The sequence below is a fragment of the Callithrix jacchus genome, chromosome 2 (assembly GCF_049354715.1).
Source record: "Callithrix jacchus isolate 240 chromosome 2, calJac240_pri, whole genome shotgun sequence".
In the NCBI taxonomy this organism is placed as follows: Eukaryota; Metazoa; Chordata; class Mammalia; order Primates; family Cebidae; genus Callithrix; species Callithrix jacchus.
In genome coordinates, this window is record NC_133503.1 from 12,822,207 (window position 1) to 12,836,705 (window position 14,499).

General features: G+C 57.5%; 1 protein-coding gene across 18 annotated transcripts; it reads left to right on the forward strand.

The window, feature by feature from the left end:
- Positions 1-7,417: 7,417 nt before the first annotated feature.
- ACHE (acetylcholinesterase (Yt blood group)) lies at positions 7,418-14,413 on the forward strand. Of its 18 annotated transcripts, none has more exons than XM_035280818.3 (5): positions 7,418-7,820; positions 10,149-11,239; positions 11,594-12,078; positions 13,078-13,247; positions 14,071-14,413. In XM_035280818.3, exons 1-5 carry the CDS (start codon positions 7,643-7,645, stop codon positions 14,190-14,192), a joined length of 2,046 nt encoding a protein of 681 aa, XP_035136709.1. In that variant the 5' UTR covers positions 7,418-7,642; the 3' UTR covers positions 14,193-14,413. The 18 variants fall into 18 exon arrangements, with proteins under 18 accessions (XP_035136709.1, XP_078212051.1, XP_078212004.1 ...); XM_078355925.1 differs by lacking the exon at positions 7,418-7,820 and adding an exon at positions 8,297-8,322 and having other exon boundaries at positions 11,465-12,078; XM_078355878.1 differs by lacking the exon at positions 7,418-7,820 and adding an exon at positions 8,297-8,322 and having other exon boundaries at positions 13,328-14,413.
- The last annotated feature ends 86 nt before the right edge of the window (positions 14,414-14,499 follow it).

Here is a 14,499-nt window from a genome sequence, read left to right on the forward strand (position 1 = left end):
TTCCAGCTACTCTGGAGGCTGAGGCAGGAGGTGGAGGTTGAACCCAGGAGGCAGAGGTTACAGTGAGCGGAGACCGTGCCATTGAACTCCAGCCTGGGCAACAGAGCAAGACTCCATCTCAAAAAAAATAAATAAATAAACAAAAACAGATCCCACCCCACTCACTGTTATAAGAGCAGCACCAAGGGGTTAGCACTGAACCATTCATGAAGGATCCACCCCCATGGACCAAACACCTCCAACCATGCCCGTCTCCAACTCTGGGGGTGACATCTCGACATGCAGTTTGGAGAGAACAAACATCCCAGCCATATCAACAAACGAATGCTGGAGAAATCCAAGAATTGCCTGTGGTCCCAGCTACTCGGGAGGCTGAGGCTGGAGGATCGCTTGAGCCCAGGAGTTCTGGGCTGTAGTGAGCTATGCGGATCGGGTGTCTGCACTAAGTTCAGCACCAATATGGTGACCTCCCAGGAGCAGGGGACCACCAGGTTGCCTAAGGAGGGGTGAACCGGCCCAGGTCAGAAACGGAGCAGGTCAAAACTCCCATGCTGATCAGTAGTGGGATTGTGCCTGTGAATAGCCACTGCACTCCAGCCTGGGCAACATAGCGAGACCCTGTCTCAAAAAAATATATAGAAATAATGAAAAGAATACAGATAAGGCCTTTGGCATACAGTTAAAGCAATGCTCAAAGGACAATGTGTAGCTAGCATTAAAGTAATTATGTCAATAAATAAGAAAGAATGGAAATAAATAGGCCGAGCGTAGTGGCTCATGCCTGTAATCTTAGCACTTTGGGAGGCTGAGGTGGGTGGATCACTTGAGGTCAGGAGTTTGAGACCAGCCTGGCCAACATGGCGAAACCCTGTCTCTACTAAAAATACAAAAATTAGCTGGGCGTGTGGTGCACGCCTGTTATATCAACTGCTCCGGAGGCAGGGGAAGGAGAATCGCTTGAACCTGGGAGGTGGAGATTGCAGTGAGCCAAGATCGTGCCAGTACACTCCAGCCTGCTCAACGGGAGTGAGACTCCATCTCAAAAAATAAAATAAAATAAATAAACAGCCAGGTGTGGTGGCTCGCCTACAGACCCAGCTACTGGGATGGCTGAGGGGGGAGGATCACTTGAGCCAGGAATGCTGAGCTGTAGGGTACTACGCCAATCCAATGTCTGCACTAAGTTTGGCATCAATGTGGTGACCTCCCGGGAGCAGGGGACCACCAGATTGTCTAAGGAGGGGTGAACCGGCCCAGGTCAGAAACAGAGCAGGTCAAACTCCCTGCAGATCAGTAGTAGGATTGTGCCTATGAATAGCCACTGAACTCCGGCCTGGGCAACACAGCAAGAGCCTGTCTCTAAAAAATAAATCAATAAAATTAATTAGATGTACAATTCCAGAAGTTGTGAAACAAACCATAGAATAAACTTAAGAAAACACATAGAATTTAGTATAAATAAGAGCAGAACTTAATAAACTGGAAAACCGAAAAATGAAGGTCCTTAAACACGTGAAAAAATACTCAGATTCCCTCATAATAGAAAGTAGGCCAGGTGTGGTGGCTCATGCCTGTAATCCCAGCACGTTGGGAGGCCAAGGTGGGCGGATCACCTGAGGTCAGGAGTTCAAGACCAGACTGACCAACATGGCAAAATGCTGTCTGTACTAAAAATAGAAAAAATTAGCTGGATGTGGTGGCGAGTGCCTGTAATTCCAGCTACTCAGGAGGCTGATGCAGGAGAATCACTTGAATTAGCCAGGCTTGATGGTGTGTGCCTGTAATTCCAGCTACTCAGGAGGCTGAGGCAGGAGAATTTCTTGAACCCAGGAGGCAGAGGTTGCAGTGAGCCGAAATTGCACCACTGAACTCTAGCCTGGGCAACAGAGTGAGACTCCATCACAAAAAAAAAGGAGGAAGACATTAGGGGAGAATGGGAGGCAGAGGGGAATCATCATCTCCCAGGAAGCACAGGAACTCAGGCAGGCACCCCCACCCCGCAACCATGCACACACCCCACACCCTTCTCTTTGGAAGTGGGGAGCCAGGAGGGCCTGAGAGACTCTAGGAGTTGATTTTCTGGAAGTCACAGAAGGAGTGAGTCACTGTAAAGCAGCCCAGCCCATCCAGGTCAGAGTTCTCACCCAAAGTCCAAAGCCTGCAATTTACAAGATGATGAAACCAAACAGCTGTATCATCACCTGTATTTAATGCCTCTGGGCATCAGTTTCCATTTCCCGGCTATTAAACTGTACTAAGAATAGCCTGGGTGCAGTGGCTCACCTCCGTAATCCCAGCGCTTTGCAAAGCCGAGGCAGGTAGATCACCTGAGATCAGGAGTTGGAGACCAGACTAGCCAACATGGTGAAATCCCGTTACTGCTTAAAGTACAAAAATTAGCTGGGCATGATGGCGGGTGCCTGCAATCCCAGCTACTCAGGAGGCTGAGACGAGAATCGCTTGAACCCAGGAGGCAGTGAGTTGATATCACGCCACTGTACTCCAGCCTGGGCAACAGACCGAGACTCTGTCTCAAAAAAAAAAAAATCGTAATGAGAATACAGCCTACCCCATTAGAACGCTACGAGTGAGAATTAAATGAGACGATGTTTAGTAAAGCATTCAGGAAGCAGCTTGCAAACCAGCCCTTCTCCCCGTATGTGCTACTGTGAAAGCAACACTGGGTCTGGGCTACCCTTCCACCCCACCCTGTAGTCCCCAATGTTGTGGACATCGAAGGGATCCAGCTGGCCACAGGGCCAAACTCACAGCCAGCCTGCACTGTCCCCAGGCCAGGTGGCAGAATCCCAAACCAGTCCTCCTCACTTCTGCACTGATCTTGTGTTAAATACTCAGTGTCCCTGGAACCCCAACCAAGGTCATCTAAGGAACCTGTGCATCCGGCATGGCTCTACTTGGCCGCTGGATACCTGCAGGGCAGCCAGGAGTGACCAGGAGGTCTCTGGGTGTCAAATATCTATAGCACCTGGTGTAACCTCACCAGCTGTTCCCAAGACGCCATTCAAGATGCATTGCTAACATTTAAACTGAAACCCAAGTCAGGGTTGGCTGGAACCTGTAAGACCAAGATCTGAGCAGCCAGTTGGACCAACATGCCAGGGACCATGTCAGATGGGTGTTGGTCAGGTCATCCCAGGCAAAATAAGTGGTAATGTGGAGTTCAACGTACTGCTGGTGAATTAAGTTGCTTATTTCACTCCTTTCAGAAGCACTCAAGTTCACGGGCAGAAAAGAATGCTGAGAAAAATACTGATCAGTTCTGATTGATCAGTTCTGCTGGCCAGGCGTGGTGGCTCACGCCTGTAATCCCAGCACTTTGGGAGACAGAGGCTTGAGCCCAGGAGTTCAAGACCAGCCTGGGCAACACAGCAAGACCCCATCTCTACAAATTAATAAAATATTTAAAAATTAGCTGGGCAGGGTGGTGCCACCTGTGGTCCCAGCTACTCAGAAGGCTGAAGCAGGAGTACTGCTTGAGCTGAGACATCAAGGCTGCAATGAGCTATGATGGCACCATTGTACTACAGCCTGGGGTGACAGAATGAGACAAAAAAAAAAAAAAAAAAACCTGAGCACAAGGGTATGCCGCTCCTGCCCACTCCGCTCTACCCCTGGCCGGAAAAGAGGCTCAAAAGGACGTTTGGCGAATCGCATGGGAAATACTGCACACTGATTACACATTTAACAAAATCGTGAAAATAAAGTAAGACTTTGCAGAGACAAGCTATAAAAAATGTGTGAAATGCTCAAAACTAGCAAGAGAGAAAAAGGTAAAAGGGATGGATAAGCTGCAAGGAGAAATCATCCTTTCCTGCTTGAACCAGGGAGACAGAGGTTGCAGGGAGCTGAAATCACACCACTGAACTCCAGCCTGGGCAACAGAGTGAGACTCCATCTCAGGGGGAAAAAAAAAAAAAAAAAGAGGAGGCAGACGTTGGGGTAGAATGGGAGGCAGAGGGGAATCATCTCCCGGGAAGCACAGAACCCCCATCCCGAAAGACATAACTTGGATCCAGGAGGAAGGCTGGCCCAGCCTTAAGTAGGGGACATAGGAAGGGGTGGGCAGAGGGAGGAAGGTCCCTTGTGTGGCCTCAGGCTCCCAACTCTGCCAGGTTACAATCTCACTTAATGAGGGGTTGGGCAAAGGCTCATCATTAAAGGAAGAGTTTGGCCAGGTGCGGTGGCTCTCACCTGTAATCCCAGCACTTTGGGAGGCCAAGGCAGGTTGATCACTTGAGGCCAGGAGTTTGAGACCAGCCTGGCCAACATGGTGAAACCCCGTCTCTACTAAAAATACAAAAAATTAACCAGGCATGGTGGCACACACCTGTAGTCCTAGCTGCTCGGGAGGCTGAGGCAGGAGAATCACCTTAACCTGGAAGATGGAGGTTGCAGTCAGCCGAGATCACACCACTGCACTCCAGCCTGGGGTGACAGAGTGAGACTGTGCCTCATGAAGTAATAGGAGATGCTCTTCTTCAGCCCCTCCTCCTTCCTGCTGGCTGGAATGTAGACGTGATGGCCGATGCTCCAGCACTCATTCTATATCACGCGGTGGCAATCACAAGCTGAAGATGGTGCAGTAACAAGATACCGTGTACGGAGCACCAAGTTCTGTGTAGAAAACCCTGGACCCGGACATGGAGGGCACCATGCCAACCATACATGACTCTTGTTTGTTTTTCTTTTTTCTGAAACAGAGTCTCCCTCTGTCACCCAAGCTGGAGTACAGTGGTACATTCTTGGCCCACTGTAACCTCTGCCTCCCAGGCTCAAGCAGTTCTCATGCCTCAGCCTCCTCAGTAGCTGGGACTACAGGCACATGCCACCACGCCTGGCTAAGTTTTGTATATTTAATAAAGACAGGGTTTCACCATGTTGACCAGGCTGATCTTGAACTCCTGGCTTCAAATAATCCTCTTAGCCTCCCAAAGTGCTGTGACTACAGGCCTGAGCTACCGAGCTGGGCTTGGGTCTCTTTAATGTAAGAAAGGAATACCTTTCTTTCTTTCTTTCTTTTCCAAGACGGAGTTTTGCTCTTGTTGCCCAGTCTAGAGTGCAATGGTATGATCTTGGCTCATTGCAACCTCTACCTCCTGGGTTCAAGCAATTCTCCTGCCTCAGCCTCCCAAGTAGCTGGGACTAACGGCATGCCACACCATGCCTGGCTAATTTTGTATTTTTAGTAGAAATGGGGTTTCTCTATGTTGGTCAGGCTGGTCTCAAACTCCCAACCTCAGGTGACCCGCCCACCTCGGCCTCCCACAGTACTGGGATTACAGGCATGAGCCACCATGCCCAGCCTCTTTCTTTCTTTACTTCCTTCCTTCTCTGTGTCTCTTTTATATAAGAGAGAAATACATTTCTTTCTTTCGACTTCCTTCTTTTTTGAAACAGGATCTTGCTCTGTCACCCAGGCTGGTGTGCAGTCACATGATCCACAGCCCAACACCTGGCCTCCAGCAATCCTCCTGCCTCAGCCTCCCAAGTAGCTAGAACTATAACTATGGGCCACCAAACCCAGTTAATTCTTTTTATTTTTTTGTAGATAGAGGGCCTCACTACATTGGCCATGCTGGTCTCAAACTCCTGGCCTCAAGTGATCCTCTCTCCTTGGCCTCCCAAAGTGCTGGGATGACAGCCACTGCACCTGGCCCAGGAAATAGATTTCTATTATATTTTGTTAAAGCCATCATTTGGTTTTTGGTCTCATACAGCTGAACTGAATCTCGACCAATCAACAGAGGAAATAAGAATCTTTTTGTTAGCTGAGTTGGATCAAAGACTGTTACAGAACTAGGGCTCCCAGCACTTTGGGAGGCCAAGGCAGAATAATCACCTGAGGTCAGGAGTTCGAGACCAGCCTAGCCAACATGGTGAAACCCCATCTCTGCTAAAAATACAAAAATTAACCTGGCATGGTGGCAGGCTACTGTAGTCCCAGCTACTCGGGAGGCTGAGGACAGGAAAATCCTTGAACTCAGGAGGCGGAGGTTGCAGGAAGCCGAGATCGAGCCATTGCACTCTAGCCTGGGCAACACAGCAAGACTCCATCTCAAAAAAAAAAAAATGTGGACTTCCTGCCAAGGTGGGTGACAGAGATAAGAGAGGAGTAGGGGAGTCGTCTGAATTGGCAGCACTAGTAATAGAAGCAAGGCTGGTTCCTAGTTTAACAGAAATGGTGAGAGAAGAAATGAAAAAAAAAATCAAGGACATCCCTGCAGTGACAGCGGTGGAGGTTGGGGTCCCAGAGGATGCTGGGGAGGCTACTATGCTAGACTATGTAGGGAAAGCCCTCCTGGCTCAACAGCTTAGGTTCCAGTGTTGACAAAGTTTGCTGAGAGCTCAAGGTGAAAAGAGGGATAGTTCCAGGAAATGATAACCCTGGTGATAAACTGTCCCTGCCCTCCCTATCTTCATTGTACAGGCCTAGAAACTCTTGACGACAGAGGTTAGGTGACACCTGCATGGCACAGCTCATCTGGAGGGTGAGAGGGGCAAGCCTCCATCAGCAGCAGGGCCAAAAATCCCTTAAGCCTCAGGACTGGGTCAGGCCTCGGCGCACTCGATCATAGTTTGTTTCCCTCATTTAATTTTTTTGCGGGGACGGGAGTCTCGCTTTGTTGCCCAGGCTGATCTTCACCTCCTGGACTGAAGCAATCCTTCTGCCTTGGCCTCCTAGAGAGTGCTGGGATTACAGGCACTGCATGAGAGGCCACACCCGGCCCCATCATTTTAATAATTCATAATTACCACGCTTAGAAACCTGCTTCAGACCCATTCCCCCCGCAGCCATTTCACTGTCCATCCTTCTGTCCCCTGCCCCCACCCACAGCCCTTACATCTGCTCTTCAGGGAGCTCAACTAGGGTACGTGGTCTAGCCAGTGGGGAGCCTTCAACCAGTGCGGCCAGGACGCTGAAGGTCGGATGCAGAGAGCCTCGGTGTCCAGACAGGGGGTTTGGGGGTGCCTGAGAGTGGGGCAGGGAGAGCCGGAGAAAGTGGGCACAGATGGCAAGGGGTTCACCTCCCCAGCGCCCCCAACCCAGCCCATCTCCAAGGCCCGAGCGGCTGCTTTTTGCGCCACCTGGCGGCCGTCTCTAGTGAGCGGAGCGCGGGTGTCCGTGCCTGCGGGACCCGATTCCCGCGGAGCGAGCGGGCACGGAGCGCGCCCAGCTTGGAGAGCCGGGAACCGCGCGGCCCAGGGCCGGGCAAGACCCCTGCGAGGCCCCGACACCCGATGCCGGAGGTCCATGGCGTCGCACACATGCCCAGGGTGCTGCGGGGCGCGTGGCAGCCAGAGCGAGCGTGCGCGCACCCGCCCGCCCCACGCCGCGCCTGCACCGCAGCGCGCGCGCACGCACGCCCCTACGTTCGCCCGCGCCGGCCGCTCTCCCACGCGGGGTCCGGGGGCTCCCGAGTCGGCCGCCTCCAGGCAGCAGGAGCTGCGCGCTACTGCCGCCTGCACCTCGGGCGTGGGGACCTGGCAGCAGCAGCCCGGTCCCCACAAGTGACCTCCTGGAGGGCGGGGCCGGGGGGAATCTGCGCGGGTCAGGCCCCTTGGAGCAGGCTGGGGGTGCCCGGGCCAGGCCGCTCCCACCTGCCAGCCGCGCGGCCAATGAATGCTAGGCCTGGTGATGTCATGCCCCGACCGGACCCTGATGACGAATGTCCGAGGTCACCTGTCAGAGAACCAGCGCAGACCCACCCGCGGGGGTTCCAGAAGTTTCCACTGCCGCAGCGGAGTGCGGCCTCGCCCCACAGCCTTGCGCGTGCCACCACGCTGGCCCGCCTTCTCGGGTGTCCCCGAGTCACCCCTTTCCCCCCCCCCGGGGGTCTCCTGTCTCCATGCCCCCCACCTCATTTCCACTAGCCATCCCATGTTTACATCTCCATTCCCACAGGTGTCCCTTCATCCCTAGGAGTGTCCCACGCCACCTTTTCTGCACCAGTGCCACCTGGACCCCTAAGGGGACCGTCCTCGGCCACAATCCCACATGGCTCTCCTCCCGTGCCACCGCTGTTTGTGTCGTGGCCTGGGATGCATGAACCCTTGGCCTTGAGCCAATTTCCCCCGCCTCTAGCGAGGCTGTCAGGGTGTCCAAGTGTGTCCGTCCGTCTGTGAAAGTCGGTCCCTGCGTTTGTTTATGCCTGTCGCTGCATGAGGTCGTCCGTCTGCGCGTGTCTGTCTCCGCGGGCTTCTGTCCGTCTGTCTGTCACGTGGGTGTCTGCTCCGCCGCTGCAGGTCTTTGGGTCGCGTCTGTCACTGCGCGTCTGTCGTCGGTCGGCGTCTGGCACTGGAGTGCGTCTGGGCCCCGGGGTCTCCGGGTTTCGACTCTGAGGGAGGGAGAGGGAGGGGAGGTGGCCGCCCGGGGAAGCGGGGAGGGGCGGGGGCGGAGACAGTGGGCGGGGGCGGGCGGGGGCGCCGTGTGGCCCGGAGGGGGTGTGTGTGGGGGGCCGGAGGCGGCGGCTGTCAGAGTCGGCTCAGCCTGCGCGGGGGAACATCGGCGGTCTCCAGCTCCCGGCGCGGCCCGGCCCGGCCCGGCTCGGCCGCCTCAGGTGAGTCTCCGTCCCCTCCTGGCACTCTCCTCCCGGCCCGCGTCCGGAGCACCGTGCGCTCCCCGAGGGGTCCAGGCCTCCCTAACGGGACGGCTCCCGCGTCCCCCGGCCTGCCCCGCGCCGCCCCCTCCGCCCCGCACTCGTCCGGAACTCTTCCCTGGCCGCCGCACACTCACCGACGCCCACGCGGGAGCCCCAGCTCGCGGGGACGGCCACCGCCTCTGCGCTCCGATTCCTGCGGGGACCCCCGAGCGCCCCTTCCCCGGTCGCTCCCTGGTCTGGGGCCACTGGAAGACACCCCCTAATTGGGGCGGTACCCGAGCTGCGCAGGTTCCCGGCGCCCGACTGGGTACCCCCATCCCCAGGGCCACGAGCCCAGCGCCCCTGCGCAGCGCCCCGCAGAGGCCCCCTCCGAGGCCCAGGACGCCCCCTCCCGCGGAGACTCCATCTCTATTTTTTGGGAAGGGGAGGCTCAGCGGAAGCCCCAGTTATAATTAGCGCCACTCGGGTTTCCTAGTTAATCTCCAGCAGCACCATCACCACCCCCAGCTCAGGGCGGCGGAGGCTGGGCGAGGGGTGACCGGCGGGAGAGGGGGGAGTTCCCACCCGGGGAATTTTGATCCTTTGGCTGGAGATGCCGGAACCGTAGCAGCTGCTGCCCCCAAAATAGAGCCCCCGCCCCTGCAGCCGGGGATCTCCGGAGCCCCGGGGACACAGGCGTCCCAGCTCGCCCTTCAGGCGGCTCTGCAAGGCCCTTGAGCCCCCAGGCCCCCACCCCAAGTTCCCGGCTCCCGTCTCGGGGCGGGGAGCGCCGACCTTTTCTCAGTCTATACTGCCCTCCGCCGGCGGCGGCGTGTACGGCAGCTCCAGACGGATGGGGGTGCTCTCGAGTACTGGGGGGCGCGGGCTGGAGAGCCTGTTTGTTGGGGCTAGCCCGGGGGCGTGTGCAGCTGATGGGAACCCGCAGGCATCAGCGCTCGGTGCCAGACACTGGATGAGACCGGGCAAAGTGGGTTGGGGAGTGGACTAGGCAGGATTTGGGGGACCCGGAAACCTGAGGCTTCCACACCCTGAATGCCCAGCCCACCGCCCCCCCCCCCCCCCCCCCCCGCCCAAAGGCCCGGGCCTGGCCAACCCAGGAGAGGGGCTGCGCCTTCAGGCCGCCGCACGATCCCCCAGCGGCGACGCCCGTCCGTGAGGCCGCGCCCCTGTCGGGTGGCCTGTACGTGGACTGCGGCCTCTGGTGCCCACACTGCAGGAGCTGGGCCGGGCCCAGTTCCCAGAGCTGGGAAGGAGGTGAGGGCGGTCAGCCCCCTGCGGGGTGCTCCTCTCTGTTCCCTGCATTTGTCTGGATAGGGGTGTCCGCCTGATCTCTGTCCCCTCCTGCCCGCTGGACTGTGTCCTTGTCTCTGCCGGTCTCCTTTCCTCCCTCCCTCCCTCTCTACCCTCATCTTTCCCAACCTGCCCCACCTCCTCTGCAGCTGAGCGATAACCCTTGGGCCAACTGTGCCCTAATCTCCTCCCTCCTGGCTTCTCGGCTCTTCACTCTTTTCCCTTTCTTTTTCCCAGCAGACGCCGCCTGCCCTGCAGCCATGAGGCCCCCGCGGTGTCCCCTGCACATGCCTTCCCTGGCTTCCCCACTCCTTCTCCTCCTCCTCTGGCTCCTGGGAGGAGGGATGGGGGCTGAGGGCCGGGAGGATGCAGAGCTGCTGGTGACAGTACGTGGGGGCCGGCTGCGGGGCATTCGCCTGAAGGCCCCTGGGGGCCCCGTCTCTGCTTTCCTGGGCATCCCCTTTGCGGAGCCACCTGTGGGACCCCGTCGCTTTCTGCCACCGGAGCCCAAGCAGCCCTGGCCAGGGGTGCTGGACGCTACAACCTTCCAGAGTGTCTGCTACCAATATGTGGATACCCTGTACCCGGGTTTTGAGGGCACTGAGATGTGGAACCCCAACCGTGAGCTGAGCGAGGACTGCCTCTACCTCAACGTGTGGACGCCACACCCCCGGCCTACATCCCCTGCCCCTGTCCTCGTCTGGATCTATGGGGGTGGCTTCTACAGTGGGGCCTCCTCCCTGGACGTATACGATGGCCGCTTCTTGGTGCAGGCCGAGAGAACTGTGCTGGTGTCCATGAACTACCGGGTGGGAGCCTTTGGCTTCCTGGCCCTGCCGGGGAGCCGAGAGGCCCCGGGCAATGTGGGTCTGCTGGATCAGAGGCTGGCCCTGCAGTGGGTGCAGGAGAACGTGGCAGCCTTCGGGGGGGACCCAACATCAGTGACACTGTTTGGGGAGAGCGCGGGTGCCGCCTCGGTGGGCATGCACCTGCTGTCCCCACCTAGTCGGGGCCTGTTCCACAGGGCCGTGCTGCAGAGTGGTACCCCCAATGGGCCCTGGGCCACGGTGGGTGTGGGAGAGGCCCGCCGCAGGGCCACGCTGCTGGCCCACTATGTGGGCTGTCCACCTGGCGGCACAGGTGGGAATGACACAGAGCTAGTAGCCTGCCTTCGGGCACGACCAGCGCAGGACCTGGTGAAACACGAATGGCACGTGCTGCCTCAAGAAAGCGTCTTTCGATTCTCCTTCGTGCCTGTGGTGGATGGAGACTTCCTCAGTGACACCCCAGAGGCCCTCATCAACGTTGGCGACTTTCATGGCCTGCAGGTAACCAGTGACTGGCAGGGATGAAGCTGGCTCCTCTGGGCCCCCACAGCCCTTCCCCTCCCTTCCCTGAAGGGACCCAGGCATCAGGGCTTCTCCAGGCCCATTCCCAGAAGTCCTCCCAAAGGTTGTCCCTGAGGGCCCAGATCCCAGGGTGGTCAGCGGGGCAGACAGGAAAGGCTCCATGGGTCTATTTTCTCTTTCTCTGCGCCCCTCCCCTGATCTCAGCCTCTCTCCATCCATGGTTCCAGGTCTGTAACTGTTCATCTCTCTGGCTCTTTGTCTGTCCATCTGTTTCTGTCTACCTGTCCGTCTACACCTGTCCCTCCATCCCATCCTCCTCTCCCTCACCCCCAGGTGCTGGTGGGTGTGGTGAAGGATGAGGGCTCGTATTTTCTGGTTTACGGGGCCCCAGGCTTCAGCAAAGACAACGAGTCTCTCATCAGCCGGGCCCAGTTCCTGGAAGGGGTGCGGGTCGGGGTCCCCCAGGTAAGTGACCTGGCGGCCGAGGCTGTGGTCCTGCATTACACAGACTGGCTGCATCCTGAGGACCCGGCGCGCCTGAGGGAGGCCCTGAGTGATGTAGTGGGCGACCACAATGTCGTGTGCCCCGTGGCCCAGCTGGCTGGGCGACTGGCCACCCAGGGTGCCCAGGTCTACGCCTACGTCTTTGAACACCGTGCCTCTACGCTCTCCTGGCCCTTGTGGATGGGGGTGCCCCACGGCTACGAGATCGAGTTCATCTTTGGGATCCCCCTGGACCCCTCTCGAAACTACACCGCAGAGGAGAAAATCTTTGCCAAGCGACTGATGCAATACTGGGCCAACTTCGCCCGCACAGGGTCAGCAGTGGAGACGGGGAGGAGGCTGGGGAGGACAGGAATGGGGGCGGGTCACAGAGAGAGGCAGACACACAGAGATGGAAGGACAGTGGGACAGGGCAGGACAGGAAAGCTGGAGGCGGACATGCTCACAAGGGAGACAAAGGGGGAAGGAGAAAGAGAAAGGAGACAGAGGCAAAGGAAAGTGAGAAGATGTAGACACAGAGAGGCCGGGCATGGTAGCTCACCCCTGTAATCCCAGCCCTTTGGGAGGACAAGGTGGGAGGATCTCTTGTGGCCAGGAGTTTAAGACCAGCCTGGACAATATAACAAGACCTTACCTCTTAAATATATATATATATATATAAACACACATACACACACACAAAACTTAACCAGGAACGGTGGCTGGTGCCTGTAGTCCCAGCTACTCGGGAAGCTGAGGCAGGAGGATTGCTTAAGCCTGGGAGGTTGAGGCTGCAGTGAGCTATGATGGCGCCACTGCACTCCAGCCTGAGCAACAGGGTAAAACCCTGTCTCTGAAAAAAAAAAAAAAATCAGGAGACCAAGACAAAGGAGTTCGAGCTGGATTAAGTCAAACCAGTGATGATTCACCACCAGTGACACATTCGCACACACACACGAATTTACTTGGATCAAGAGGACAATGAAATCTGGCATCAGGTGGTGTTACAATCTGATGTTTGTAGACCTGCGACTTGTCCTGGTCCTGGTTACTTAGGAAGGGCTCAAGACATCCTAGCCATTTTTTTAGTGGGAGAAACAAAGATGAAACAGAAAAGCTGAGGGAAATGGAGAGGAGACAGGGAGCACAGGAGGAAGGGAAGACCCCAATGACCCTGGGGACATTGGAGAAGGGAAAGGAGTGACTTGGTGGTGGGAGGGAGAGGACGGGCTCTCTGTCGTTCTCTGCAGAGCTGAAGAGTCCAGGATCCCGTGGGAATGGGGGCTGCCTCCTCCCACTGCCCATATGGGCTGAGCCTTCCCTTTTTTCCGCAGGGACCCCAATGAGCCCCGAGACCCCAAGGCCCCGCAGTGGCCCCTGTACACAGCGGGGGCGCAGCAGTATGTGAGCCTGGACCTACGGCCACTGGAGGTGCGGCAGGGGCTGCGCGCCCAGGCCTGTGCCTTCTGGAACCGCTTCCTCCCCAAATTGCTCAGCGCCACCGGTATGAAGGGGCCAGTGGGCAGCAGCTGGGAGGAGGGGAGTGGGAACAAGCCAGGTGTAACCCCTCTCTTCTCCCCCTAGCCTCGGAGGCTCCCAGCACCTGCTCAGGCTTCACCCATGGGGAGGCTGCTCCGAGGCCCGGCCTCCCCCTACCCCTCCTCCTCCACCACCTCATCCTCCTCTTCCTCTCCCAGCTTCTGCGGCTGTGACCACGGCCTCTTCCCTCCGGCCACAGGGGTCCCTCCTCTAATGAGTGGTCGGACCGTGGGGAAAGGCCCCACTCAGGGATCTCAGACCCAGCGCCTCCTCCCTCCTCAAGCCAAGACAGGGCAGGAGGAGGGGGCCGTGCCTCCCACCCGTCTCAGGGAACCCCACGCCTTTGTTGTTTGAATGGAAATGAAAAAGTTAATATTCTTTTATAAAATTATCTTTTGGAGCTTAAGCCTGACACTGAGGGACAGAGGGGGCCCCAGGCTGAATAGTATCTCTCCCCCATTGGGGTTATGACGGTCAACCATTTCTGTCTCTTCTTTTTCCCCCAACCTCCCCCTCCTGGTTCCCTCTGTCCCCCTGCCTCCGGTCATTCTTTTCTCCTCCCCTCTCCTTCCTGCTGTCCTTCTGGCCCCGCCTCTGCCCTCATCCTCCCTCCCGTCTTTCGCACATTCTCCCGATCCTCTTGTCACCGTCCCACGTGGTCGCCTGCATTTCTCCGTGCGTCCTCCCTGCACTCCTGCTCCCCCTCCCTCCCACGTCCGATCCCCGACCTTCTTCGTGCCGTCCTTCCCCCCACCCCTCCCCGGCCTCGCCGGGCGCCCTGGCCGCAGACACCCTCGACGAAGCGGAGCGCCAGTGGAAGGCCGAGTTCCACCGCTGGAGCTCCTACATGGTGCACTGGAAGAACCAGTTCGACCACTACAGCAAGCAGGATCGCTGCTCAGATCTGTGACCCCGGCGGGACGCTCCCGTCCCCCGCTCCGCCCGGCCCCCTAGCTGTATATACTATTTATTTCAGGGCTGGGCTACAACACAGACGAGCCCCAGACCCTGTCCATCCCCACCCCACCCCCGACGTCCCCCGGGGCTCCCCGTCCCCTGCATGTCTCGGGCTGAGCTCCCACCCCCGCGGTGCCTTCGCCCCTCCGGGCTGCCAATAAACTGTTACAGCCACGGGAGTGTGCGCGACTAGGGAGCCGGGAGTAGGGGGCAGAACGCCGGAATCACGGGGTCCGCGTCTATGCAGGCGCGGGACCGGA

Excerpts from the sequence above, each read along its gene's own strand:
- ACHE (XM_035280818.3), top strand. The coding sequence starts at position 7,643 with ATGCTAGGCCTGGTGATGTCATGCCCCGACCGGACCCTGATGACGAAT. Across the intron at positions 7,821-10,148 it reads ACGCTGGCCCGCCTTCTCGG|CAGACGCCGCCTGCCCTGCA; the intron begins GTGTCCCCGAGT and ends TCTTTTTCCCAG. Across the intron at positions 11,240-11,593 it reads GCGACTTTCATGGCCTGCAG|GTGCTGGTGGGTGTGGTGAA; the intron begins GTAACCAGTGAC and ends CCTCACCCCCAG.